Genomic DNA, 27489 nt, shown 5'->3' with positions numbered 1-27489 from the left:
GCCCCCTCCTTCCACGTTTGTGTCGGACAAAACGTGTGCATGCCTTTGCGCCTGCCTGCAAAGTGTGTGCGCTGCTGAGGGTGAGGGAGGGTGGGCAGCGGAGAGAGGGAGGGAGGGAGGGAGGGGGTGAGTGTGTGCGCGCTGGATGATGTTTGAACTGCCTCACATGCTCACAGGCAGAAATTAAGCAGAGGAGGTGCAAGAAGAGGAGGAGGCGGCATCAATCTGTAGGGGAGAGCGGAAGGAGGTTCCGGCATGCCTGCACAAGTCAAGGAGGTACGTGCATGTGTGTGTGCGTGTGCGTGTGTACGTGCGCGCGCGTTTCCTCCTCTTCCTCTCCTGCGGAGACGGGGAGCGCGTGCATTGTGCCGCTGTCATGCAGGAGGTGTCAGTTGCCTGCTGTTCGGTGCAGTCTCCTTGTGTTGCAGGAGGAGGAGGAGGAGGAGGGCATGGTGCTCACATCTTCATCAAGTGTGTGCATAAATATAAGGTGATAAGGGTGCTGATCTTTGATTGTGTCATGAGATGTTGGCCCAATGGGGAGGGATGGAATAGAGGAATCAAATAGCGCACACACATACTGTGGTGAGTGTGCTGCCATGATGTATCGCATTAAATGTGACCATGCAGCATTTAACTATTTGAGGGCAGGCGCAAAGTGGCAACAATAGCAACTTTTAAGGGGGAAAATGTTTGCTTTGAGATTAAGGAAAGGTAGAAGATGATGACGTTGTATGTATGTGGTGGATGATGGGGTGGGCTGTTCTCACCATTGATGGCAGTATAGAACATGTATCATAATAAGACATATTGTGGCTTTCGATTATTAGTTGGCATGGGTGAGTACTGGGCTATTGGGCTGATACCGGGTTTTATTTCGAGGTATCAGTAGTCAATAACTTTTATGGCCGTTTTACGATCAGAAGCTAAAAATAAGAAATTACAAGAATAGAAAAAAAAAAAGGAAAAATGCTATAATGGGATATAAATATCTTTCTTTAAAATCATTGTCATTTTTTTAATGTATCAAAAGTGCTACTGGTATCGGTGCTTGGTATCAGTATCAGTGACTACTCAATTGTACTAGTATCACTCTGAAAAAGTGGTATCGAGTAGTGTTGTTCTGATACCGTTTTTTGGCCCCCGATACAGATTCCGATACCCAGCTTTGCAGTATTGGCCGATGGCGATACCATACCGATACCTAAGGTTTTTTTTTTGTTTTTTTTATCTCAACATGAAAAAGCTGTCCTGCCATTGGTTCAGAGCATTCAAGGGCCAATAGGATTTCTTAGATCAGCATGCAGTGAACATGTCACACATCGATGAATGTCGTGCACAAGCAAGACACAAGATGCTGCATCCAAAGTCATATATTAGTGCCGGAAATAATGGTATTGGCATGTTACTTGTAAGTACTCACCGATACCGCTACCACTGTTTTAATGCAGTATTGGGGCTGTCCCTACTCGCAACACAACCAGATTGTCAGTTATAAAAGGGAGTGTACACTTGTGCAACCACATTTTCTCATTAGTCTATTTTTTCATTTGCGTTGTACTGCTTATAGATTGCATAAATGGCGGGAAAAGTTTTGAAATTATTTATCTTGGTCTCTTTTTTAATATGAGGAAAAATATGGGTTGAACAGGGGTGTGTAGACTTTTGATATCCACTGTATGCTTGAATTAACATGAAATGAAGGAAAATGTTAACATCTTTCACTCATACTGTAGTTGTATCGGTGCATGGTATCAGTATCGTGTTCTACTGAAGAGTTGAGTATTCATACTGGTATCGGTATGACAAAAAATGGTATTGATTATGCACAAATATTAACATTAAAATGTATTAAAAAAACGTTTTTTTAAACTGTATTTTTTTTACATTGCAGTACATTTGACTAACATTTGATGATTACCATGAAAAGCGGACTTTCTGTTAATTATATTCAATCGTAAATATTGGTACAGTATTTGATTTTATTTTACTTTTTTTTAAGCAATTAAATAAAAAGATTTTTAAGTGCATTAAATTTGACCGTTTGAGGGGGGCAATTAAATAAACACATTAATTTTAATTTATTTTTTATAATATATATTTTTTAAATGTGCACTTTTTAATTTGTTCCATTATTATTATTATTATTATTATTATTATTATTATTATTATTATTATTATCATTATTATTATTATCATTATTATTATTATTGTAATGTTTAACTGTCGCAATAGAAATCATTGCATTTTTTTTCTGTAATCATCATCATCATCATCGTTTATTGTTAATATATGGTATATATTTTGGTAATTTTATTTATTTTATGCTTTTAAAAATAATAATAAATTTAACTTAAAAGGTCACCATAAAAATAATTCCTCATTGCAAAGGCAATTTTCCATTCTTCTTCATTGCATTTCACTTAATTTCAAATGATTTTTTTTTTATTTCTTTTTTTTTTTTTTTTTTATCTTTTTCTCATTAATTTCTTGGTTCACTGGATGGGAGGTCCGTTCACTTCCCCGTGAGGCATTCGGGGTCCAGCGTTTGATTCCGAATCGCCGCATTCATACGTGTACATCGGTGGAGAGCGAGAAACAAGTTGTGACATCATCACGTTTGAGTGAGATGAACAATGACACCATGACCGCCTGTTCAGGCTAATATGCACGATTTCTTTCTTCAGGATTTATGGTGAGTTCGGAGCTTTTATGAGTTTGCTGTGCCCTTGAGCTGGATACTAAAAGTCCATCTAATCGACTTTGTGCAGCTGGCTTCAATAAGAATCCTCACAATTTTCCCTCCCCTGTGATCCAACTCAGCAAAGGTCCGATTATCGCTTGTGTCGGAAATGATATTCTTAGTGATTATCCTGTAGTGTGAGGTGATATTAACTCATTCACTCCCAGCCATTTTCACGGAAGCAACCATCTTGGATCCCGGCTGTTTTACTGGATTTTGACTGATTTTGCAAGGCCCACAGCATTTTGTGTTCTATTGCTATAAAAACATGGAACCTACCAAAAGAAAGATTAGAGTCTCTTCTTTCATCAGGAAAAAAAAAAGTGCATTTCTATCTGTTTACATTTTGTAGCAATTAGCATTATAATATATCTAAGCTTCATCATTACTTATAAATCTGCTTAGAATTGTGGGGAAATCAGCCTGTTTTCAACATGGCCCTGGTTGATCTCTTATACTCTGCTGCCACCTGCTGGCCGTTTTTGTAATAACTACCATTGCTTCACCCGTTCTCTGCAGTTCAGAGACTGCGTCAAAGCCTTTTGTAAGCTCAAGCATAAAAACAAACGTATAAATACGTATTTGGGACACTTAAAACATTGAAAATAGAACGTATTAATACATTTTTGGGAGCAAATGAGTTAAATTATGACGCTTTGACAACTGTGAGCAAATATATCACGATATGATTAAAATGACCTTTTTTGAAATGTCCCCCCCGCCCCTTTTAAAAATAATTTAATTTATTTTTTAAACAAAATATAGAATATTTAGCACAAAAAAAATGTGTACCATGTTATGTTGAAATAAATAAATAAATAAATAAATAAATAAATGTTAACATTCTTCTGTTTTAATTCTTCTTTGTAAGTCACAGTGTCCCATCACTAGTGGGCTAGTTTTAGAACAGACCTGTGAGCTACTCATGTCGTCCTTGGGGCTAAGTATTACGCGTTGGCACTAGTATCTTGTTTTGCTCTGTCCCGCCTCCTCGCAGGAGAAATTAAAATGTAAATTGGACTTCAAATTGGATGCTAGCATGCGGACCGTTGCCATGGGCGGGCCTTGGGGGTCCGTGCCCGCCCTGTCAGTCATCCGTGCCCGCCCTAGCAAGATGACTCACCAACTATTCGTCCTATCAGTCACGTAAACTTGCGCCTTCTGTTTTAAGTAAAGCATGGCGTGCCAGCCAACCACATACCTCCTTTCAAGTTTGGCTTTGATTGACAACTAAACGAGCCAATGACAATCAGGATCAGGAGGGATGGGGTGGGGTGGGGGGGAGACGCGCGCTCTGCAGACGTGCCTTAGCCAAATCTACTTCCGGGTAGATAGTGCGCATTTGCCGGCTGGCGCTGGGACAAAGACTGAGCAGTGAGCACGTCGTGCGGCTTTAATGGGAGCCACCAAACGCCAAACCTTGATCCAGGATGACACAGTTGACATCAATTGGAATCCTGAGTCCACTGGTTACGTTTACAAGTGAGTGTCAAACTTTTATTTTAATTAGTCAAGCCACACAGCACGGATGAATTGTAGCAATACACAGTATGCGGTTAACAGACCCAAGCAGTCACACATACACAACAACAACTAAGCAGCATAAAATTATTTATCACTAAAGCAGTTGCAGTACAATGTGAGTTGAATTCTCTTTTTTTTATTGCCAAGTTTGTTCATGTTGATGACTGTCACTAAGTTCTAATAAAAAAAAACAGCACTTTACACATCCTTTTTGGATTGATATTCTGCTTAGTTTTTCACTGAACCCATATGTTGTTTCTGTATATCATCGACATAACTCAACCTTATTTCTAAATCACTTTAAAACAGCCATTGCTGCATACAAAGTGCTGTGCATGGAATAGAAATTAGTCTTTTAGTAGACACAAGTAAAATAAAATAACACAAAATAAAATTAATTAGAGTAAATATAAGCAGATAAGTATACACGCAAATAAAATACTAAAAAAAAAAAAATCTGTATAAGTATAGAAATAAAATAACAAAATACAGAAGGCACCATAAAAAAATAAAATGATATGAAGTCTCATGCTGAGTCAAAGATCAAAGAATAGAGATGTCTGGCAAAAATGAAAGGAAATTTTGTCCATATCGTACAGCCCTAATCCAACACGCAAATGAAGGCAACTGCTAGCCAATTCCAGATAGAAGGGGCTGGGTCACAGAGTCATTCATTCGGACATAGTTGTTTACAGAAGTGAAGAGTGGATTTGTTTCAAATGAACTTGTGAGTTGAATAAATGCAAAATGAACTACACATTTTTTTTTCAGTTTGTCTTTTAGATTTCAGAACGAACTGCCGCTTTTAAGTGACAGAAAATATATCTGAACACTTTTGCAGTTGTCACAATGCCGCTGTTCAACCTGATGAACATTAGATTTAGGTTGATAAAGTGTGCCCCCCCCCAAAAAAGGTAATGCCCCCCCCCTACAATTTCTTTCTGGTGACGGGTCTGCTAGCATGTTAGCAGTTGTGGAAACCTTCCATCCATCCATTTTCTTGACCACTTATTCCTCACAAGGGTCGCGGGGGGCGCTGGAGCCTATCTCAGCTGGCTCTGGGCAGTCGGCGGGGTACTGGTTGCCAGCTAATCGCAGGGCATGTCGAAACCTTGACTTGTAAAAAAGTCATATTGAATATTGAGGGAGGGGAAACAAAATTGCAATTAGATTATTCTTCAGCCCTGCTGTGTTCCCCACTTGTTGTTTTTTTTCCCGAGCCGCCGTCAGATTGTGAGCGATCATCTCGACCTATTTGGCAGGGCGAGTGCACTTTTTAGTGACGCTGCAGTGACTTATTTGAATAAGCTTTGACTCAGAGCTGGCCCGGCGTCCCCTCTGGAGCTTGACTCATCGGACCGAGGGGACGACAACAAGCGGGGCCCTTGTCTGTCCAGACGCTATCGCCGCACCAATCCTTCATCAAGCTGTCTACGCGGAGCGCAGCTACGCTTTCTCCTCCGTCCTACAAAATATCCAATCAAACACCCCCTGGAGGTGTTCGGGGTCATCTTTGCATGACCCTTCCATCTCCGCATTTGGGATGAGGAGATGAGAGGCTCTTGTGTAAGAAGAAGCGAGAGCTCTAGTGTGCTTTTTTTTTTTTTTTTGTCATGCAGCAGAGTTGAGTTGGGCACTTGAGATCTGCAGAGCGAAGGAGAGAATGAGAGAGGGAGCAGAATTGGTGGAGTTGATTAGCTTTTCACCATTTTATCTGCACGCTCATGCACTCTATTGCGCCTCCGTCCATATAACTGATGAATTTCACATAAAACTGCATGTGTCCAATGGGATTTTTTTTTTTTTTAATTTCTATGACCAGCTCCAGTCTCACATAGACAAAACACAGTTTCATTATAAAGCTTCACAACCAGCCGTCCGTTTTCTATAGGTTGTCCTCATTAGGATCACCGCTGTGCTGGGGCCTGTCACAGGTCACATAGGGCTCATATGATTAATTGGCTGATATCAGTGTGTTTACGTTTGGTAAAAATTGGCCAATTCATTTATTTTATTTTGCAGTTTGGACATGCACTGAAAAAAAATAAGCTATTAAAAAAAAGATTTGTAATGCTAAATACTAAAAGACAAAGTAATGGAAAACAGTCAAATGTTCTACTTGTAATTCACATCTTCATTGTTGTGTTAAGGGTTAACTTAATCAATGGAATTGGTTATTGGAGTAGATAGATGGAAAGCGCCTGCTAGCCAGCTAGCTAACCTGCTTGCTAGCTAGCCTGCTAACTTGCTAGCTAACCTGGCTAGCTAACCTGCTATCCTAGCTGGCCAGCCTAGCTGGCTAGATAGATAGATGGATAGATAGATAATTTATTTCCTAAAGTCTTTTGTCTTCAGTTCATAGCATGTGTCTTGGCTGTCCAGGTTCCAGTTTTTCATGCCTTAGTTTTTTTTTTTTCTTGTCCAATCAGATTTCAGCTTCAATGTGTTGCCGTGTCATTTTAGATTCACTGCTGATATTGGCATTTTTCTGTCCTCTGATTGGGGAAAAACAAAAAACAAAGACAGCTGTTTTTTTCAATTTTTAATGTTAAATACTGAAGGACAGGGCTGAACTGGCACAAAAAATCGGCCCTACCATTTTGACCCAGCCTGGCCCAGCCGCGACTCTTGTCTAACATGTAGTTTTGCCACTGATGTTTATTGATGATGTTTCAGTTTGTTATCTATATTCGAAATGGATTGACAGACTGGTCCCTCTAAATTGTGGGCCAGTCTCTTGGGGTAAAATGTAGGAAAATAACAAAAAGTACTGCATCGGCCCCAAAAGAGGCTGGCCCACTGGGCATCTGCCCTGTATGCCAAACGGCCAGTCCAGTCCTGCTAAAGGACAAAGTAATGTGAAACAGTTAAACGTTCTGCCAGTAATTCATATCTTTATTGTTGTAAGTATTATGGGACCCAAAAATAAGTGATTTCATTCAATATATATATATTTTGAAAATTAATCAATGGATTAATCTGTAATTGGAATTTTATTCTGCCTGATATCGGAATTTGTATCAGCTTAAACGAAAAAAAAAAAAAAAGATCAGGCCTTAGCACGTACGTCATCCTATATCAAAAAACAAGCACTCACAAAATTAGAATCTTGGCTAACTTTTAGATGAGGGAAGTGGCAGTAAAACAGGCCAAAATCCAGAATGCCAAGCTGGAGCTAGTGGGGCACTGCCCCACAATCTTGCCCATATTAAATCTAAAATCCATACAGAAACAAATGAGAACATCCCAAATGTTTTTTTTTCTCTACCATATCTCCATTTGCTGGATGGATTGCACTAACCCCTAATATAAAATCAATGTAGCATATTTCTTATGGAGCTGTCAGCTGTTATTTCTTCTCACATTTGTCTGGGAAATGATGTCTTAGACTCCACGTTTACTACATTTAATCATCCCCCGTAATGGTGTCATGGATCATTTGTCCTGGATTTTCGATGGATGCAATCAAAAGGCTGTCAAGAGTGAAATGAGTGTAACAGATAATCGGATACGGATTAACTCGTTAGTGCGCTAAAGAAGTTTCCTCCCACAAGCACGTGATGGAAGTAAGTGACAACTACATTTAACACGGATTGAGTAGGATATTCAACACTCCATAATACATCATAATTGGTATATTTTTTAATTATTATAACTAATTTTACATGCTCAGACTTTGACCCTTAGTAAATGATTAACAATGTAGTGTGCAAAATGGTGAGAAGTGGCAGGAAAACAGGCCAAAATCTAGACGTCAGTTGGTGAGACGTACACTCTACAGTTGAATTAAATAATTTTTTCCAAATTTTGATTTCATTCAATCAAATGTTCTTGTGATCATTTTCATTTTATGTAATTTAATTTTGTGTAATTTTGCTTCACATTCACACCAATGGACAATTAAGATTCTTAAACCTAAGTTCAGCAGGAGTGGCAGTAAAACAGGCCAAAATCCAGAATTAAGTGGGTGAGGCATTCCGAGAGAAATTTTTCATTTTGTTAGAGTTCAATTTAATTAAATTTTGAGGTTTTAATTTATTTTTTTTAATTCTATTTTTTATTTTATTTTATTTTATTAAAACCGACCAAAAACCTGATTTAAGTGGGTGAGGCATGGTGAGAGAAATTTTTCATTTTGTTAGAGTTCAATTTAATTACATTTTGAGGTTTTAATTTATTTTTTTTAATTCTATTTTTTATTTTATTTTATTTTATTAAAACCGACCAAAAACCTGATTTAAGTGGGTGAGGCATGGTGAGAGAAAATTTGCATACAATCGGGTTAGCATAATTGCATAATTTTGAATATGATAAATTGAATTTTCAAACCAGTTCACTTTTCACTTCAGATCAATTCAATTAACTTTTTTTCAGTCAGCTTAGATTTAATAATATTTTCTTAGCGTTCAATTTAATTTAATTTTGAGGTTTTATTTTATTATTTTTATTTTATTTTTTATTTTATTTTATTTTATTAAAACAGGCCAAAATCCTGATTTAAGTGGGCGAGGCATTGTGAGAGAAAATTTGCATATAATTGGGATAGCATAATTGCTAGTGTTGTTCTGATACCGTTTTGTGGCCCCTGATACCGATTCCGATACCCAGCTTTGCAGTATCGGCCGATACCGATACCTAAGTTTTTTTTTTTCCCTCAACATGAAAAAGCTGTCCTGCCATTGGTTCAGAGCATTCAAAGGCCAATAGGATATCTTAGATCGGCATGCAGTGAACATGTCACATATGAATATATATATATGTTTATGTCGTGCACGAGCAAGACACAAGATGCTGCATCCAAAATCCTATATTAGTGTTGGAGTTAATGGTATGTAGAACATGTTACTTGTGAGTACTCACCGATACCGATACCACTGTTTTAAGGCAGTATCGGCACCTCTGCCGATACCTGTATCGGTATCGGAACAACACTAATAATTGCATAATTTTGACAATAAATGAGGTATTATTAATTAAATTGAATTGTTTCAAACCAGTTCACTTTTCACTGCAGCTCAATTCAATTAACCTTTTTAAATTAAATTAAATTTCTTAGATTCAACTTAAATATTTATTTTTTATTTTATTTTATTTTTAATTTATTTTATTTTTCATTTTATTTTATTTTATTTTATTTTATTAGATATACACAAGGAAATCCAGACTCAAAACAACAGATTATAGACATTAAAAGATAAGTCTGCAGTCTCAAAAAACGTTTTTTTTTTTTCCCACCTCGATTGTTTCAATTGAAATGCAATTTGATGGGCCTTCAGTTGTGATAAACCACTTTATCCTCATCTGCTTTGTTCAAAAGCAAGCTGTATTTTTGCATTCAGCCTAAAAAAAAAGTCAGTAATGGCGTGAATGTTGTTCTCCATTTGGCTGCCTATTTCTTAAATAAACCAAAAAAAAAAACAACAATCATTGTTCTTTTGTGCATCCCTGCAAGACGTTCCCTGTCATTTTGAGTTGCTATCAAAAGAAGAAAAAAAAATGTGCTCAGTCGCGTCACTGCGCAAAGTTTGACAAAGTGCAGAGAAAGGACACGTTTCTACGCCGCCTCGGTATGAAAGTTCACTGATAACTTGTTATGCTTCTGAAAGGATGAACACCACTTTCCCAATGTTTATCGGTCCAATTGCGAAATGTGTTTGTGCTGACAGGGAACGTTTCGAATGCTGCTGAGCTGTCATCCCTCAACCGTTTGTGTGTTCAGGAGCAGAGCTCAGAGGGGCCTCCTGCATTGTCGCCCTCGCCGGAGGTGAAGCACGCGGCGGTGGATCCGCCCTCCGCCACCACCACCACCGCCACCAACAACAACAACGACGAAGTGGACACGTCCGTCGCTTCTGCCATGACGTCCACCAACGATAGCTCCACCGAGGCCGACACGCCTCTGCAGACTGACGTAGAGGTGAGTCACTCACTCACTCACTCACTGACTGGTGACCAAACTGTCTGCCGAAGCAACGCGTTCACGCTGCAATCAAAATCTCAAAGCAGACTGTCCATTTTCATCGTCTTCGGAACATTGGCTGGACCTTGACATTTTCATTAGATTCAAACATAAACTTATTTTCAATTAAGACGGGGTCATTACTCCTTGGCAGCAAAGAGGGTCTCGTTAATTAACGGTAGCACGCATTAAGTGAGGGAAGATGATGAGATGTGATGGTCGCGATGGGAAATAAGCAGGAGCTGAAGGCGCAGATCAAATGTGCCATTGCGAGTTCTTGCGTTGCCTGCAGAAGAGGTGGCAAACGTTTGCAGCCACAGGTAAGGGATATAGTGGATTTTTGAAATGGACAGATAAGCCAGAATATTTGCAAATGACAAAACAAAAAATGACATTAAAAACTTGTATGCAGCGTTAAAGAGGTAACCTCATTTTCCTTTTTTAATTTTTGTTGTCACCCGATTAAAATAATAGCCTAAGTCATATTTTGACAGTTTTTTTTTTTTTGGCGACATCCCTTAGTTAAACCGATAATTTAATTCCACCTCCAAAATGAAATTATTAATAAACATAAAACAATCAGCATTTAGTTCTATTTTTTTTTTTCCTGAAAAAAGAAAAACAAAAACTGACTTTGGCCATTATTTTAGGAAGGTGGTGATTTAATTAGAAACAAAAGTTCAAGTTATATGAAAAATACTGACTTCACGATTTGTCTTTTTATTATTTGCAATAAATAAATCATTTATATACATTATTTATAATCAATAAATCATCATCCATTATTTAAGTAAAAATTAACCAACTTATTTGATATAAAATACAAAAATATATAAAGTGTATGTTTAAAATGTTTATTTTACTAGTATTATTTTAATATTTTATTATTTTACAATTAATAAATCAACTTTTAATTTACTGTAAAATAATACATACTTGTGTAAAATTGTTTATTTTACTAATATTTTTGTGTTATTTACTAAAACACATTAAACAATACTGACAGTTATTAATAATTAAAAAAGTTGAATGCTTTATTTCACAAATATTTGTCGTTTACATTGTTTACAATAAAAAGTTAAACCACTAAACACAGAAAATATATATTTTACTGTTTTATTTTATACTAAATAAATAAATAAATAAATAAATAAACCCATTTATGTGGTAAAGAAAATGATTTTACTTTTTTTTTTTTCAATTTTATTATTTTCAATAAATGGATGAAAAAAGTATTTTAGAAAAACAGGAAATATTTCATACATTTATATAGTTTTTGATATTTACAAATGCATTTAAAAAAAAATCTAGTTTAATGCATCGAATATTCCAAGACTCACGATAATGTAAATTATGTGGGCTGGATTATGGCCACACTTTGCCCACCCTTGCTGTAATGTAACCACACATGGACACATTTAACATTTAACTTAACGCATGGACACATTTAATTGTGTGTTTGTAGGAGTTGAAAGCTGCTGATAATGAAGTTGCCCAGACGGCAGACGAATTGCAGCACGAGAACCGTCATCCGCCAGATGCGCCAGTCGAAGACAAACCCCCGACAGAAGAACCGATTCCTGACACTGAACCTTCTCAAACACCCGCCAAGATATCCCCTCAACCGGTTCTTCAGCTTAATGACCCTCAGCCGGTCAACCCGGACAACCAGAGCCGCGTTTACGCCCTCCCTGACGGCTACAGAGCCCCCGGGGGGGATTTACGCGCCGGCTACGGCAGCCTGGCCCGTGGCAGCAGCGCCCTCCACGGCTACTGGCCAAATAAAAACTTCCAACCCGGGGTGCACTTCACGTTGCCCTTCCTGAGGGACAGTTACACTCCGGCGGGGTTTAGCAACCCGACGGGTGACGACAACCTCGGGGACCAGTCGGATAACCCTGTGGACATGAGGAACGACCACCCGGCGGCAACTTACGCCACCTTGGGAGGGATTCACAACTTTAGGCCCATTACCACCATGGAGCTCCTACGGGAGCCCTCGAGGACCAGGTAAAAACGTTCCGAGCCGAATATACACAAAATTATCGATGTGTTCCACCATCAATACTGATTCTATTCTTTTATTTTTCAAGAAGTGGCTACGACGAAGCCTTCATGGCGCAGCTGGAGGGCAACCTGAACCCTTTCTTCCAGGCCATGTGCCGAGCGCAGACCCTGCAGTTCCCCCACAAGCGCAGCAGCATGGTGAGCCTGGACAGCATCCGCAGGGACCCCCGCTGGAGGGACCCCAACTTGCACGAGGTCATCTCCATGCTGGGCCACCCCATGGACCCGGTCAAGTCCAACGCCGCCGCCTACCTGCAGCACCTGTGCTACGAGAACGACCGCATCAAGCAGGAGGTGCGGCAGCTGAACGGGGTGCCCATGCTGGTGGACCTGCTGGACCACCCCAAAGCCGAAGTCCACCGCAAGGCCTGTGGAGCCCTGCGGAATATTTCCTACGGGAAGGACCACAACAATAAAATGGCTATCAGGAACTGTGACGGCATCCAGGCTTTGGTACGACTGCTGCGGAAGACAGGCAGCATGGAGGTCAAAGAGTTAGTCACAGGTATAGTTTTAGCTTCTGCGGCCGTCCCTCCGATAAAAATAGATACACATACCAATTTTAAACATATTGACCGATTTTTTAATTTCTTTTTAAGTATTATTTTTTGGTCTTATTAACTTTATTGTTAAAAGGTGACAGAGCCCAAAGTACTGATTGTTGATGCTAATCGAAAACATGTCTATGGCTTTTTCTACTTACATTAGCATCTAGCTAGCAAAAGCCGCAATGTAGTTTAGTTGTCTGAAATAATTTGACAGTAAACTTGAACTGAGCGACATTTAGCAGCTTGAAACATTTTTTTGATGACGTTTGCTGTTTGTCGAACCTCTTTTAATGAAATGAGTTTAAAATCAGTAGAATGATGACTCGTAAGTTGGGTCATTCGTATCCAAAGGCGCCGCAACGTAAACAAAAAATAATGAAATAAGTAAAACTAAAAGTGAAAAAACATTTCTGTCACCGAAATAAAATTAAAACAAAAATGTTTTAAAAAAAAACAAAAAAACAACATAACTGAAACTGTTGATGAAACAAAAACTACACTATAATAAAAATGCAAAATATCTTTTTTATATTGAAAATTTCCTCTGTTTTCGTGTCCGGTCATGAGCTTTTCGGTATTGGTCAACGTCTGTACAGAAGAAGAAATGTAAAATGCTTGATTGATTGATTGATTGATTGATTGATTGATTGAAATATTTATTTCGAATATGTTCAACTTTAATCAATATATAAATAAGTGACAATAATCAAGACAGAAAGGAAAATACGCCATATATGTATAAAAACTAAAGCTAATAGTACTAAAACTAATGAAAACTAAACTAAAATGAACCATTTTTGAAAATTTAAAGGGATACTTCACTTATTTAGCCCATTATAGCATTAAAAACTTTGTCTATAATTAATTTGATACTTTCATTATTTTTCACATCCAATTAAAACCTTTTAAAAACACATTTTGCAACTTCCTGTTGACTGAAAAAATAAAAATTGCTTTTGACTGAAAATGACATCACAAGGGCTCAGGTAACCAATCACCTGTTTTCTAGGTTTGGTCATGTGACATTCACAAGCTGAGCTATGATTGGTTACCTGAGCCCTTGTGACGTCATTTTCAGTTGACAGCAAGTTGCAAAATGTGTTTTTAAAGGTACTAATTGTACGTGAAAAATAATGAAAATAGCAAATTTATTATAGGCAAAATATTAATGTTTGACTGCCAAAAATGGCTAAATAAGTAAAGTATCCCTTTAATAATAAAAATAAAAATTCTCAACTCAACTGAACTCAACTCAACTTTGTTTATAAAGCGCTTTAAGAACAGGCATTGCTGTATACAAAGTGCTCAAAATGAAATAAAAGCTATAATGAAAAATCCCAATTTATCATCATAACCCTTGCACTGTACTTGTTGTCTCCAGGCACCCTTTGGAACCTGTCGTCGCACGAGCCCCTGAAGATGACGGTCATCAACCACGGCCTGCAAACGCTCAACGAAGAAATCATCATCCCCCACTCGGGCTGGAGGAGAGAAGCGGGCGACCCGTCCAAGCGGTACAGCGCCGAGTGGACCACCGTCTTCAAGAACACGTCGGGTTGTCTGCGGTAACCTTGGGCAATAAAATGATAGGCGGCGGTTACGTTTTTGTGATGGATGAGGCCTTTAAAAAAAAAAAAAAAAAAAAAAAAAAAAAAAAAAAAAATAAGGCGGGGAGGGGAGCACTTTTGACGAAAGACTGTCGTTGCCGTAGGAACGTCAGCTCAGATGGAGCCGAGGCCAGACAGCGGCTGAGGGAGTGCGAAGGACTCGTGGATGCGCTCCTGCACGCCCTCCACTCGGCTGTGGTCAACAAGGACACGGACAACAAGGTCGGTCGAACACTATGAATTTCCATGGGAGCGTGGCCACCTGTGTCATGTGATGGACTGGCGACCAGTTTAGGGTGTACCCAGCTTCTCTCACCAAATGTCATCCATAGATCTATTTAGACTCTAAATTTTCCATAGGTGTAAAAGTAATGTTACTAGTGTTTTTCTCTTTGTGCCGTGTGATTGGCTGGTGACTAGTTCCAGGTATATCCTGCTTCTCTCACCAAAAGTCATTTTAGGTCTATATTGATGACTTTAAATGAATCATAAGTGTCAATTTAACTGTGAATGCTTGTGGTTTACCTAGCTGTAGACTGTGATCAGATAGCGACCAGTCTAAGGTTTGCCCAGTTTCTCTCGCCAAAAGTGAGTTTAGGTTAATTGAAAAGTTTACATTATGTTCAAAGGTGTGAACAAAGTGTCATTAGTTGTTTGCCTCTTTGTGCCCTGTGATTGGCTGGTGATCAGTCCTGGGTGTACCCTGCTTCTCTCACCAAAAGTCATCTTTGGTCTATTGAAGACTCTAAATTGTCCAAAAGTGGAAATTTAACTGTGAATGTGTGTAGTTTGTTAGGCTGTACCCTGCCATTGGCTGGTTGACTAGTTCAGTGGTACTCCGCTTCTCTCACCATAAATAAAATGGATTTTTTTTTAAAGACTGAATTGTTCTTAGGTGTGAATTTAACAGTGACTACTTGTGGTTTATCTTGCTGTCGACTGCGATCAGATAGCGACCAGTCCAAGGTTTACCCAACTTCTCTTGCCAAAAGTGAGTTTAGGTCTATTGAAGACTCTAATTTGTCCAGAAGTGGAAATTTAACTGCGAATGCTTGTAATTTGTTAAGCTGTACCCTGCTATTGCCTGGCGACCAGTCCAGTGGTACTCCGCTTCTTTCACCAAAAATCATCCTAGATCGATTAATAACTCTAAATTGTCCATAGGTGTGACTTTAACTGTGAATGCTTGTAGTTTAGCTTGCTGTATACTGCCATCGGCTGGCAAGCAGTCTTGGGTGTATCCCGCTTCTCTCCCCAAAAGTGACCTTAGGTTTTTGACACTGCTACATTGTCCCTAAGTGGGAAAGTGTGACTAGATGTTTTCCGTTTCATACCCTGTGATTGGCTGGTGACCAGACTAGGGTATACCCCACTTCTCTCATCAAAAAGTCAGTTTTGCTTTATTGAATACTCACAATTCCGCACAGGTGTGAGAATGAATGATTGCTTGTCATGTGATTAGCCAGTGACCAGTCTTTGGTGTTCATGTGATTATAGAGCCTGTGATTGATCGGTGACCAGCCCAGGGTGTATCCCGCTTCTCTTTCCAAAAGTAATTTTAGTTTTACTGAAGACTAAAATAAATTGACGTTAAATGTGAACGTGAGAGTGATTGGTTGTTTTTCTATACTGTATATCTGCCCTGCAATCAGTTGGCGATCTGTCCATCTTTTCTTGCCAAAAGCCGGCAGGGATTGGCTCCAACTCACCTTTCGCCTTAATGAGGACAAGAAAGCGAATGGACGGATGTAGCGGTGGCAAAAGTGACCATTTGCTGGATGCTTGGGGTCACTGCCCCACTCGCACCGCTAGCACTGCCTGTTTTTTGTTTTTTATTTCTCCCGAATGGAGTTTTCCATGTGGACATTTGCTGCTTTAATAGTTGGCTGGCAAATGATGGAAGTTGATGTCAGAGCATGGAAGAAGAGGCTCGGAGGGGGGCAGGAAGTGTCACATCTCATTGCAGTGATGTTGTTTTGGATGCAGCCACCGAAGGGGGTTGGTGGGGGGGAGCAAATGTTAAAATCCTATTGGCTCCAAGTCAGGAAGCATTACTTTTATGTGTCATTAAAGCGTCACACTCCATCAAGTTAATTGAGACTCTGCACCAAAGCTGCCAAGTGCAATACGCTCCACACGCACGCTATCGCCATGCTGCAGGAATGCGAATTAACGAGACGTTTCATTTGACGACGCTTAACGAACGGCTATCCTTCTTGTCCGTTATCTTCCATTTAGTCGGTGGAGAACTGCGTGTGCATCCTGCGAAACCTTTCCTACCACGTGCACAAGGAGGTGGCGGGCGTGGAGCGCCTGCAGGAGCCTCACGTCACTCAGCTCATGAAGTCCGTGGCGCCGCACCGGAAGAAGAACCACGAGCCCGACTGCTTCGGAGGCAAAAGGCCCAAAGGTGCGCATAGGGAACAGTTTTCATAACCTGTGATTAATTGCAGGCCGGGCTCGCCGTTATTATCGCCACACTTCCGCGCGATTCATTTGCCAAACTGCAGGAGGGCCATCTTGCTGTTGCTTCACTTTCACAATAGGAAAGTATGAGTCATCCATGGAGGGTTAATTTGTGGTTAGAATAAAATTACATTAAAAAAATGAGACATTAGATTCCAGTGATGCCTTGATATGACGGCAGTGACTCACTTAACTACAAGCAGCAGTTTGGCAAATAGAATTAGTAAATAGTCTTAAAAAATGAGTCTTCAAGCTATTTATTGCCAATACACTCAAGTTTACTTTCAAGCTTAACATCAAAAAAGAGAATTACACCTTGTGTACTTAAAGCAAGCACATAGCTTAGCCATTCGTCAGCTAGCTTCATGTTAATGCTAACAAATAATGGAAAACGCTATAGGCAACAATTAGCATCTCGGCAGTTTTTTTTGTTTTTTTGTTTTTACATAATGCTTTTTTTTTTTAAACACGAGGTGCTTCACATAGTTATAAATAGAAGAATCAAATGTATTTACAACTAAATAATTTCAGACATTTAAAAACAGCGTGAAGAAATAATAAGTAGTCTTTTGTCAGCTAGCTTAATGTTAATGCTAACAAATACAGTAATGGAAAACACTATAGGCAACGATTTGCACTTAGGCAAGGCAGTTTAGTTTTTTGTTTTTTTACATCATGCTTTTTTTTTTTTTTTTAACACAAGGTGGTTCACATAGTTATAAATACAAGAATCAAATGTATTTACAACTAAATAATTTCAGACATTTAAAAGCAGCATGAAGAAATAATAAGTAGTCTTTTGTCAGCTAGCTTAATGTTAATGCTAACACATAATGGAAAACGCTATAGGCAACGATTAGCATCAAGGCAAAGCAGTTTTTTTTTTTTTTTTTTTTTTTTTTTTTTTTTTTTTAAATACATAATGGGGTTTTTTTCCAAACACAAGGTGCTTCACATAGTTAAAAATACAAGAATCAAATGTATTTACAACTAAATAATTTCAGACATTTAAAAGTAACATGAATAAATAAAAATTTGTCTTTTTTTTTCAGCTAGCTTAATGTTAATGCTAACACATAATGAAAACGCTATAGGCAGCGATTAGCATCTATGCAAGGCATTTTTTTTTTTTTTTTTTACATAATACTTTTTTTTTAAACAAGGTGCTAAAAATAGTTAAAAATACAAGAATCAAATGTATTTACAACTAAATAATTTCAGACTTTTAAATGCAACAAAGAAATAAAATTTAGTCTTTTGTCAGCTAGCTTAATGTTAATGCTAACACATAATGGAAACGCTATAGGCAACAATTAGCACCTAGGCAAGGCAGTTTAATTTATGAAGCACATTTTATACACAATAGTTAAAAATATAAAATTCTAAATCACTTTCAAACAAACTAATTTAATACACTTAAAAGCAAACATAGGTCAAATATAATTTGATTTTTTTAGATAGATAAAACTAGTAGTAGTAGGCTACTACTACTAATCAAAGCTATTCCAACAATCGCATCGAAGAGTTAATTTAAATTGTAAAGTTTTAAATATGTGAGGTGTGATGTGCACACACACAAAAAAACTTGTTTTACATATGACAAAAATTAGCTCAACTATTGCATCAAAGCAAGCAAGTTGTTAGCTCCAAAAGATTTTGCTGTGATGTTGCTTTAAGTTGGTGTTAAATACAAGCGTTAACAGTTCTATAAATTCTTTGTTGTGAAACAGAAAAGTCCATTTTCACACCCTCATAACTTTAAAACATTTAATTTGATCGAAGTTTGTTGCCTTGAAATTTTTGAGTTCACCCAATTTGTGTATAGTCATTTCCTTAATGTGTGCCTGTCCTCCATCTTGATAGAGGTCAGACAAAATTGGATTTCTTAATGACGGGGGAAGTGATGATAAAATATATTGTCAATAAAGGTGTATTTTAGTTAAGGCACATAAATACTGAGAATTTGTCTGGAATATTTCACATTTGTGTGTTTTGTGTCCTCTCTCTAACATTTGTCTTTTCTTTTTTTTTTCTTTCCTACCGCCCGCTTTCTTCAGAAGAATGGTTCAGCCATGGTCAGTAACTGCTTCTTGTAAATATTTAGATTTTATTTGATCTGTGTGGGGAAGAAAAAAATGGTGTTTATGATAATTCCTGACCACACACAAATGAGATTATCATATGAAGACCTCTCCTTTGTACAGTAGATGACTATCAAACACGCACGCAGCCGCTTGCTTGTTTGCTTTGTATGCATGGCGCTGCGGAGAGCCGCCAGGGGCAACTCGTTGAAATGCAAGACCACGCGTCAGCACCTGCCCCGCTCGAGGACACTTGCATTACTGCAACCGAATGACCCGGCAGCTGAAAGAGGGCCACTATCCCCGTCAATATAACGCTATTTCCACCCCAACCTTATCGTGGCATGTGTCCAAATATCTTTTTGTTGCGTTGGGCGTAGACGCTTCAAACGTGGCTTGAAAGAGATGAGTGCACATGTCGGCCCACGCTGCAGACCGCCAATGCAAATCGAGCATGTTGCACTTTTGCAGCGTTAAGCGTTTCTGGCAATCAACCAGAAGCTTGTACTCGTGGACGGTAGACGAAGCTAACCTCCTCGTGAGCAGATAATTACCTCTGCCAAGGGCTTGTGAAGAGCAATAATCCAATAAAAAATGCATTTTGGTGAGGATATGGGAGAAAAAAAGTTAATCGAGGAATATTTTCTCAGATACGAGTGCTAATTGGTCTACTTTAGACAAATAAATGCCTCCCTCAAGTATAATACGCCCCTTCTATTATCAGGGAAAAAAATATTAACAGTAAATTAATTTAGCGGAAAAATATTTACAGTTTTCTTCATTTCACATTAATTCAACACATCAATGTGAAAATTCAAGTCTACAATGGATATCAAAAGTCTACATACCCCTGTTCAAATATCAGATTTTTCCTGATATTAAGAAAATGAGACCAAGTTAAATATTTTCACAACTTTTCCCACCATTTATGTGATCTACAATCTGTACAGCTTGACTGAAAAAAAAGCAACAACAAAAAAACAATTATGAGAAGTCAAAATAGCTGTGATAATGTGGTTGCACAAAATGGGTTAAATGGTAGTCAGCACGTACCTGCCACATTTTAAAGTACCTGTGATTAGCCCCAAATAAACTTCAGCAGCTCTAATAGGCTTTCCTGACAATTTCTTTCCATTTGAGTTTTTCTTGTAGGTTACATAAATGGTGGAAAAAGTTCTGAAATGATTTTGGTCTCTTTTTTTTTTATTTAATAAAAAACAAGCATTTGAGCAGTGGTGTGCAGAGTTTTTATATCCCCACAAACTCACAGTTCAGCACTCACCGTGACTTTACTGTGTGTTTGTGCAGGTTTGAAGATGCTGTACCAGCCTGAGGTGGTGAGGCTTTACCTGTCTCTGCTCGGCTGCAGTCGCAACGCCAACACCTTGGAGGCGGCCGCCGGCGCCCTGCAGAACCTCGCCGCCGGACATTGGACCGTGAGTGGGCGCTGGCGTCTCACTGCGCAGACCATCAAATTGCCTTTAAAACGGATGATTGTCCTCATAGTGGTCCAGCTACATTCGAGCCACGGTGCGAAAAGAGAAGGGTCTTCCCATCCTGGTGGAGCTGCTACGCTCCGACGTGGACAAAGTAGTGCGAGCCGTGGCCATAGCTCTCCGTAACCTGGCCATGGACAGACGGAATAAAGACCTGATAGGTAACTGCCGGAAAATCTGCCTCACCCTCCTACTATCCTTTCGATCAAATGTGGTAAAAAATTTTAGGACAACAGGAGGGTTAAGTAAATATGTACTATAAAAACAGATGCGTCAAAGGTAACCAAACTATGGGTCAAGAATGGACTGATCCTCTACCTTGAGTCAAAAATTGGGTCATTTTGTATAAAACAACCTAGAAATTGGGTCAGATGCTCTACTTGGGTCAATTTGTCTCAACTTTCTGGGTTGTTTTGTGCCCCCCCCAAAAAAGAAGAAAATAAGCTAAATATAAATTAAACCAACTATAGGTGTCAAACTGCATCCCTCAAGGGCTGCAGTCCTGCAGGTTTTCGAGGTTTCCCACTTTCAACACAGCTGACTCATATTTAAGCTCATCATCAAGCTTTGCAGGAACCTGATAATTATCCTGATCATTGAATCAGGTGCATTGGAGTAGAGATACCTCGAAAACATGCAGGACTCTGGCCCTCGAGGACCGGATCATGACACATGTGATTTAGTAGACGATCTGTTCGTCAGATCGTCTACTTGGGTTAATTTGACCCAACGTTCTGGGTTGGTTTGTACCAAAAAAACAAATACAAAAAATTAGTCTTTTTGTATTTAATACCCAGAAAGTTGGGTCAGATCCTCTAGTTGGGTTAATTTGACCCAACTTTGGATAAAAAAAAAATGGGTCATTTTGTATAAAACAACCCAGAAAGTTGGGTCAGATCCTCTACTTGGGTTAATTTGGCCCAACTTTGGGTCAAAAATTGGGTCATTTTGTATATATAAAACAACCCAGAAAGTTGGGTCAGATCCTCTACTTGGGTTAATTTGGCCCAACTTTGGGTCAAAAATTGGGTCATTTTGATTAAAACAACCCAGAAATTGGGTCAGATTGGTCTAATTGGGTCAGTGTGACCCAACTTTATGGGTTGTTTTGCACAAAAAAAAAAATATAATTTTCGATAAAACAACCCAGAAAGTTGGGTCAGATCATCTACTTGGGTCAATTTGACCCAGCTTTGGGTCAAAAATTGGGTCATTTTGTATAAAACAACCCATAAAGTTGGGTCAAAACATCTTCTTGGGTCAATTTGCCCCAACTTTGAATTGTTTTACAAAAAAAAAGAAGATAATTTTGCATAAAACAACCCATAATGTTGGGTCAAAACATCTTCTTGGGTCAATTTGCCCCAACTTTGAATTGTTTTACAAAAAGAAAGAAGATAATTTTGCATAAAACAACCCATAATGTTGGATCAGATCCTCTAGTTGGGTTAATTTGACCCAACTTTGGGTCAAAATTTGGGTCATTTTGTATAAAACAACCCAGAAATTGGGTCAGATTGTCTACTTGGCTCAGTGTGACCCAATTTTATGGGTTGTTTTATACAAAATGGCCCAATTCTTGACCCAAAGTTGGGTCACATGGACCCGTAAAGTGGATCGATCCATTTTTGATCCATAATTGTGTTACTTTTGACCTAACTGTTTTTAGAGTTCAGTAACAAAGTATTTGTACTTCATTACTTGCCACTACTGTTCTGCAGGCAGCTACGCTCTGAGGGATCTGGTGGCCAACCTGCCATGCGGCCAGCAGCGACCAGCCAAAAATCTGGAAGGGGACACGGTGGTGTCGCTCCTCAACACCATTCACGAGATCATCAGCGACAGCCAGGAGAACGCACGAGCGCTCATCCACGGACACGCCGTCCAGAAACTGGTGGCCATCAGCAGGTCAAGGTGAACGTCCACAGTGTAACTTTTGGCTTAATCAGGGTTAACATTCAGGATTTCATTATTCTCGAAAGAATGCAAATCTTTTCCTCTAAAAATGCAACTTCACTGTATTATTCCTGTCAATTGTATTATTTTGTTTTATTTTAACCGTCTCTTTTGTTTGTTTTCATCCAGCCAATCAACACGTGAAACCAGGGCTGCCTCCCATGTGCTTCAGACCATCTGGGCCTACAAGGACCTGAGGAATGCACTCAACAAGGCGGGCTGGAATAAAAGCCACTTTAAGGTATGAAGGATATTTTTGTTTTTAGCTTTTTTTTAACTCATTCACTCCCAACCATTTTCACTGAAGTGTTTTCCTGGATTTTGACTGATTTTGCAAGGCCCGCGAAATATTATGTTCTATTGCTATAAAAATATGGAATCTACCAAAAGAGAGATTAGAGTCTCTTCTTTTATCAGGAAAAAAGTATATTCCTATCTGTTTCTGCTGTGCAGCAATTTGCAATAGAACAGAGCTAAGTTTCATCATTATTCACAATTCTGCTTCAAACTGTGGGGAAATCAGCTGGTTTTAACATGGCCTGGTTGATCTCTTATACTCTGCTGCCACTCAACCATTTTCTGCAGTAGAGAGACTGCATGAAAGCCTTCTCTATGCTCTGGCATAAAAAAACAACATAAAAAACGTATAAATCCGTCTTTGGGACACTTAAAACATTTAAAATATGACGTATTTATACGTTTTTGGGAGCTAATGAGTTAAATAAGAAGACATATTATGTATTATTCCACAAGTTATAGTAGTACTCAGTTGCCAATGGCGAGTACTGAATTCATTACTAGCATAAATCAGGTGCTAAGACCTGATATGAAAGCACTCAATAAAACACAAACCATTAAATTGTTTTGAGATAAATGCAGCAAAGTGAGACAAAAGTGCATTTTTTTGGTGATATTTTTCTCAACTTTCTTCCAAAGTCGACAGCAACCGGAGTGACAAAAAAATCCAAGAGTGTGAAGCAAAGCGGCGACGACATCACGCTGCCTCTCATGGACAAATCCCAAGGTCAGAAAACATTTGTGTAAGGTTTTTCATGAATTTCAAATGTTATTTGATAATCGGCTAGCGAGGCGGAATGGGTGGTGCGAAAGCTGTGTTCAAACAGACCAGAGGGGGCTCAAGTTGTTAGGGAGGCGCAAAGGCAGCGATACCCCGTCAAGGTTATCGGTGCGACGACGCGTCAGCGGCACCCGAGCTGGCTTCTTGCATTCTGAAGAGTTCAGAGGTGGGAGGAAGTCACATATGCACAAGTTATTTCTTAATGGTAGTATGATAAAAATCAAGCAATTTGATCAATTTCAAGCAGGTCGATGTAGGCCGGTCCATGTGAAATTACCCAGTGTAAAAAGATTTTCATTTTAGTCAAACTTGGTGTACTTGTTGATAGTGAAGGCACAACACTACATTTCAAATTTTAGGTCAATCGGAGCAGGGGTTTGGGGGCTACGACGCGCCGACTTTTGACATGTTTGGCAAAAAGGGGCGTGGCCTCCTTTCTGTGAACCCTTATACCTCAGAAATACTCGGCCAATCTTCATAAAACGAATATTGTTGGACGGGGAATTCAACAAGAATTCAAAATATGCAATAATTTAGAAGACTGGTGCGTATTTTTGTAACCTTTTGACCTTTTGTTTTAGTTGACCTTGAAATTGACCTTGTGGATCACGTGAATTTAACAAAGTTTTTAATGAAATAAAATAAAATAAAATAAAAAAAAGTTTTGGAGATTTAGCGGTAATAAGCAGTCAAAGTAAGCATACCTTCAGATACTGTATGCATTGAATAGTCATTGAAAGTTGAATATTCATTGTCTGTAAATACTGTACATAATATACACTGTATTTGTTTTTCAGATGTATTTTCCAGCAGTTTAGAGCCAAACGACAGAGTGGAAGATGGAATTGGACCTGTTGTTGAAAGAGACCCTGTTCCGGTAAAACAATTTTGAGCATACCAAAATTCTATGTACAGCGGTGCCTTGAGATATGAGTGACACCATATACAAGTTTTTTGAGATACTACTAGACATAGTTTGGATGATTTTTTTGCTTTTACAGTGAATTCGTCTCAACTCACTTCAGTAAGCAGCAGTTTGGCAAATAGTCAAAAATTCTTGTGATTTTGAAACTAAAATTATTTAGAATTTTATTTAATTATGTCATTATTATATCATATTTTGGAGTGCTCTTTGTCCACATTAAAATGCAACGGCTAGAATGGATAAATGACATTTCCGTTCATTTCATTGGAAAAAGACGACTTGACACGATACCAATGTTTTGAGTGTGGTCACAAAACAAATTCAACTTGTATCTCAAGGCACCACTGTGTTTCCAATTGTGCATGCTTTGCATACTAGTACCGCCAAGCCTGTTTGTTTACGCCACGTCCAATAACGTTTGCATATCTGTCCCTCCCACCCCCGCGCAGGCGATAAGCGAGAGGAAACACTTCATCCGAGCTGGCAGGCCCGCCGTGGGCCTCATGGATAACAAACCTCCGCCGCTGGACTCGTGGGTGTGAACGCCACAACGCGGCCATTTAACAGTGCGACACCACCACACGCGGGTAGAGACACTCTCGAGCGGCCCACATGCACATTTATGCAAATGGCTCCGACGTGTAGTATCAACAAATCCAGTAACAGTAGTTTTTGTTTTGATCCTAGGGAATGATGTGCCAAATATTTATCTACGAGATGCTTATTTGTTCATAGATTTAAATGAGATTCCCCATATATACTGTATAAGAGGCCAATCATGTTAAAAACCGTCATCGACATACGTATGGTATGACGTAGTCTGAAATATGCAAGCCGCGGTAGACGTACGACCCCAAAGAGAATTTAGTTTCACCGCACACATAAGCACTTAAAACACTTCAATGAGATTAAGCTGCTAGTTTATAATTCATTTTTCTATAAATTGTTCTGTCTTTGAAGAAGAAAGATTCAGATGAGAAATTATAGTCCAAAACCTATCTGAAGTATATATTATTAGTATTACCGTGAGCCTGGTGGTTGTCAAGGGTAGTGAACTATCACTGCCAAAAATAAATAAATAGTAGTTCATATATATATATATATATATATATATATATATATATATATATATATATATATATATATATATATATATATATATATGTATATGTATATATATATCACAAACTCTGTGTGCCATTTGCGAAACTGCCCCCGCGTCCCCCTTTGATTCCTGAGACGAGATGTGTAAATGTGTAAACAAAAGGACTGTTAATAAGCTAAATGGATGCATTTATATTGTGATATTTATTATATCTAATAGCCATGTTAAGAATCCGAGGTCTTAGACGCGTACGAGCCGCCCAACCGGTCAATCAGTGGTCCTATACGTTCAACACAAGTCTGGTTTGTAGTCCCTCGCTCCCTTTTTGCATTGCGATGTCGAATGGAAAATAAACTACGTGCAGAATTTCTCATTTTTATCCGTGTTATCTTTTCCAGCCGTATGGCGAAAAAGTGCTCCAACAGACTTTTAATGGCTTTAATCATAATTAAAAGCAAAGTAACCAATTTGGGTCATAACAGCAGCATGTGTTGTTTGTTGAAGCTGCTTATGCTTCTTGGCAGTCGCTGGACTGCAACATTTCAAAAAGAGTAAATCACTTTCTGGCTACGCTAAAAAGGATTTAAAGTTGTCATGTTATTAGTAAAAATAGTATTTTCACTAGAAAAACAGCTTTTCGCCAAGATCTGCCACTGTCTTCATCTTAATGAAGATGCTGTGTATATGTTTATGCCTTTCATATTTTATAGATATATATTTGTATAAAATCCTAAGCGGTTCAGATAATGGACTGCCACTTTATTCTCATATTTACATTATTTCATAACAGTTAACTCTTTCTTTTTACATTTGCCAGAGGAAACAGATATGACAACTGTATTCTCATAAAAATCAATATTCGAATCCTTTTCTCATATGTCAACTTTTTTCTTGTCAAATTATAACTTTTTGTCTTGTAATTTTTTTACATTGTCATGAAAATGAGAAAATTACATAATTTACATTAATTAGCATTTCATGTTCTCATGCTTTCGAATTTGATATTACCACCATATTGTCGTAATATTCCAAATTAACTTAACCTAATTAATTTTTTTAATGCTGGCAAAACTGTAACCTTAAAATTTGTAAAATTATTCTCATTTTCTCAAATTAATACAGTTTTAATCTTGTGTGACTTTTTGCTCATAAAATGAGAATCACTCATTCAATGGCAGCCATTTTCAGATCCTCCTTTAACTTGCCAACTGAAATAAACATAAAAAGTATAAAACATGCTTCCTTCGGAATTAGTGAGTTAACTTTACTAAAAATTACATTTTATTTAATTTTGGATTCTTTGAAAATAACTACTTGTCTCTTTATTTTTTGGAAGCCCTAATACTGCTTAATACAGTCAAACCTCTGTTTATTTTAAATAGTATCTAGATGATTTAGTTTGTCCCAACATTGGCGTAATTAATTGGAAAAAGCACTTTTATTATCCATTTTAATTTCAAAATAAGACATGATTAATCACTTTCGACAGTGACAGATGAACACGATTAAAACCCTTTATTTCCCGCCTCTTCCCTCCCGCCTGTTTGCAAAACACATAATTGAGCTCATTGAATTAATTTGTCTTGAATGAAGCTGATGAACTGCAGTAGCCTTCCCGAATCCTTTCAGGGTATTGCAATCTTTATCGTACAATAAACTGTAAGATATTGGAGCTCAGTGTATGTTAGCGAAAAGCCCTCTAGTGCGCTTTTCTTGTTTGCCTAAGAATGAGTTATTATTGTTGCTCTTTGGTTCTCCTAAAGCGGGGGCTTATAGGACAAACAAAACCCTGGAGTCATTAATCTCCAAATATGAGGATGATTTATTTGTGACGAGACAAAGGGAAGACTATTGTGAGCGGCAATATTTTCCTTGGGGGAGTTTAATGACTTTGCTACTAAAGGCATCCACAGTGTGGTGATTCAGCAATGACT

At 38.4% G+C, this 27489-nt stretch overlaps 1 protein-coding gene across 3 annotated transcripts; it reads left to right on the top strand.

Annotated features, from left to right (window-relative positions):
• Positions 1-132: 132 nt before the first annotated feature.
• LOC144002559 (splicing regulator ARVCF-like) lies at positions 133-25923 on the top strand. 3 transcript variants are annotated; one of them, XM_077497889.1, is made up of 15 exons: positions 133-276; positions 9987-10184; positions 11692-12236; positions 12323-12798; positions 14223-14406; positions 14553-14670; positions 16687-16858; positions 18972-18989; positions 20304-20431; positions 20502-20652; positions 22213-22405; positions 22577-22688; positions 23384-23471; positions 24323-24402; positions 24900-25923. In XM_077497889.1, the coding sequence occupies exons 1-15, from the start codon at positions 256-258 to the stop codon at positions 24990-24992; spliced, it is 2577 nt and encodes an 858-aa protein (XP_077354015.1). In that variant the 5' UTR covers positions 133-255; the 3' UTR covers positions 24993-25923. The 3 variants fall into 3 exon arrangements, with proteins under 3 accessions (XP_077354015.1, XP_077354014.1, XP_077354016.1); XM_077497888.1 differs by having other exon boundaries at positions 12320-12798; XM_077497890.1 differs by lacking the exon at positions 133-276 and adding an exon at positions 4037-4225 and having other exon boundaries at positions 12320-12798.
• The last annotated feature ends 1566 nt before the right edge of the window (positions 25924-27489 follow it).

This window comes from Festucalex cinctus, chromosome 15, assembly GCF_051991245.1.
Source record: "Festucalex cinctus isolate MCC-2025b chromosome 15, RoL_Fcin_1.0, whole genome shotgun sequence".
In the NCBI taxonomy this organism is placed as follows: Eukaryota; Metazoa; Chordata; class Actinopteri; order Syngnathiformes; family Syngnathidae; genus Festucalex; species Festucalex cinctus.
Note: the sequence above shows the minus strand (reverse complement) of the source record. Positions and strands in the feature narration are given on the sequence as shown.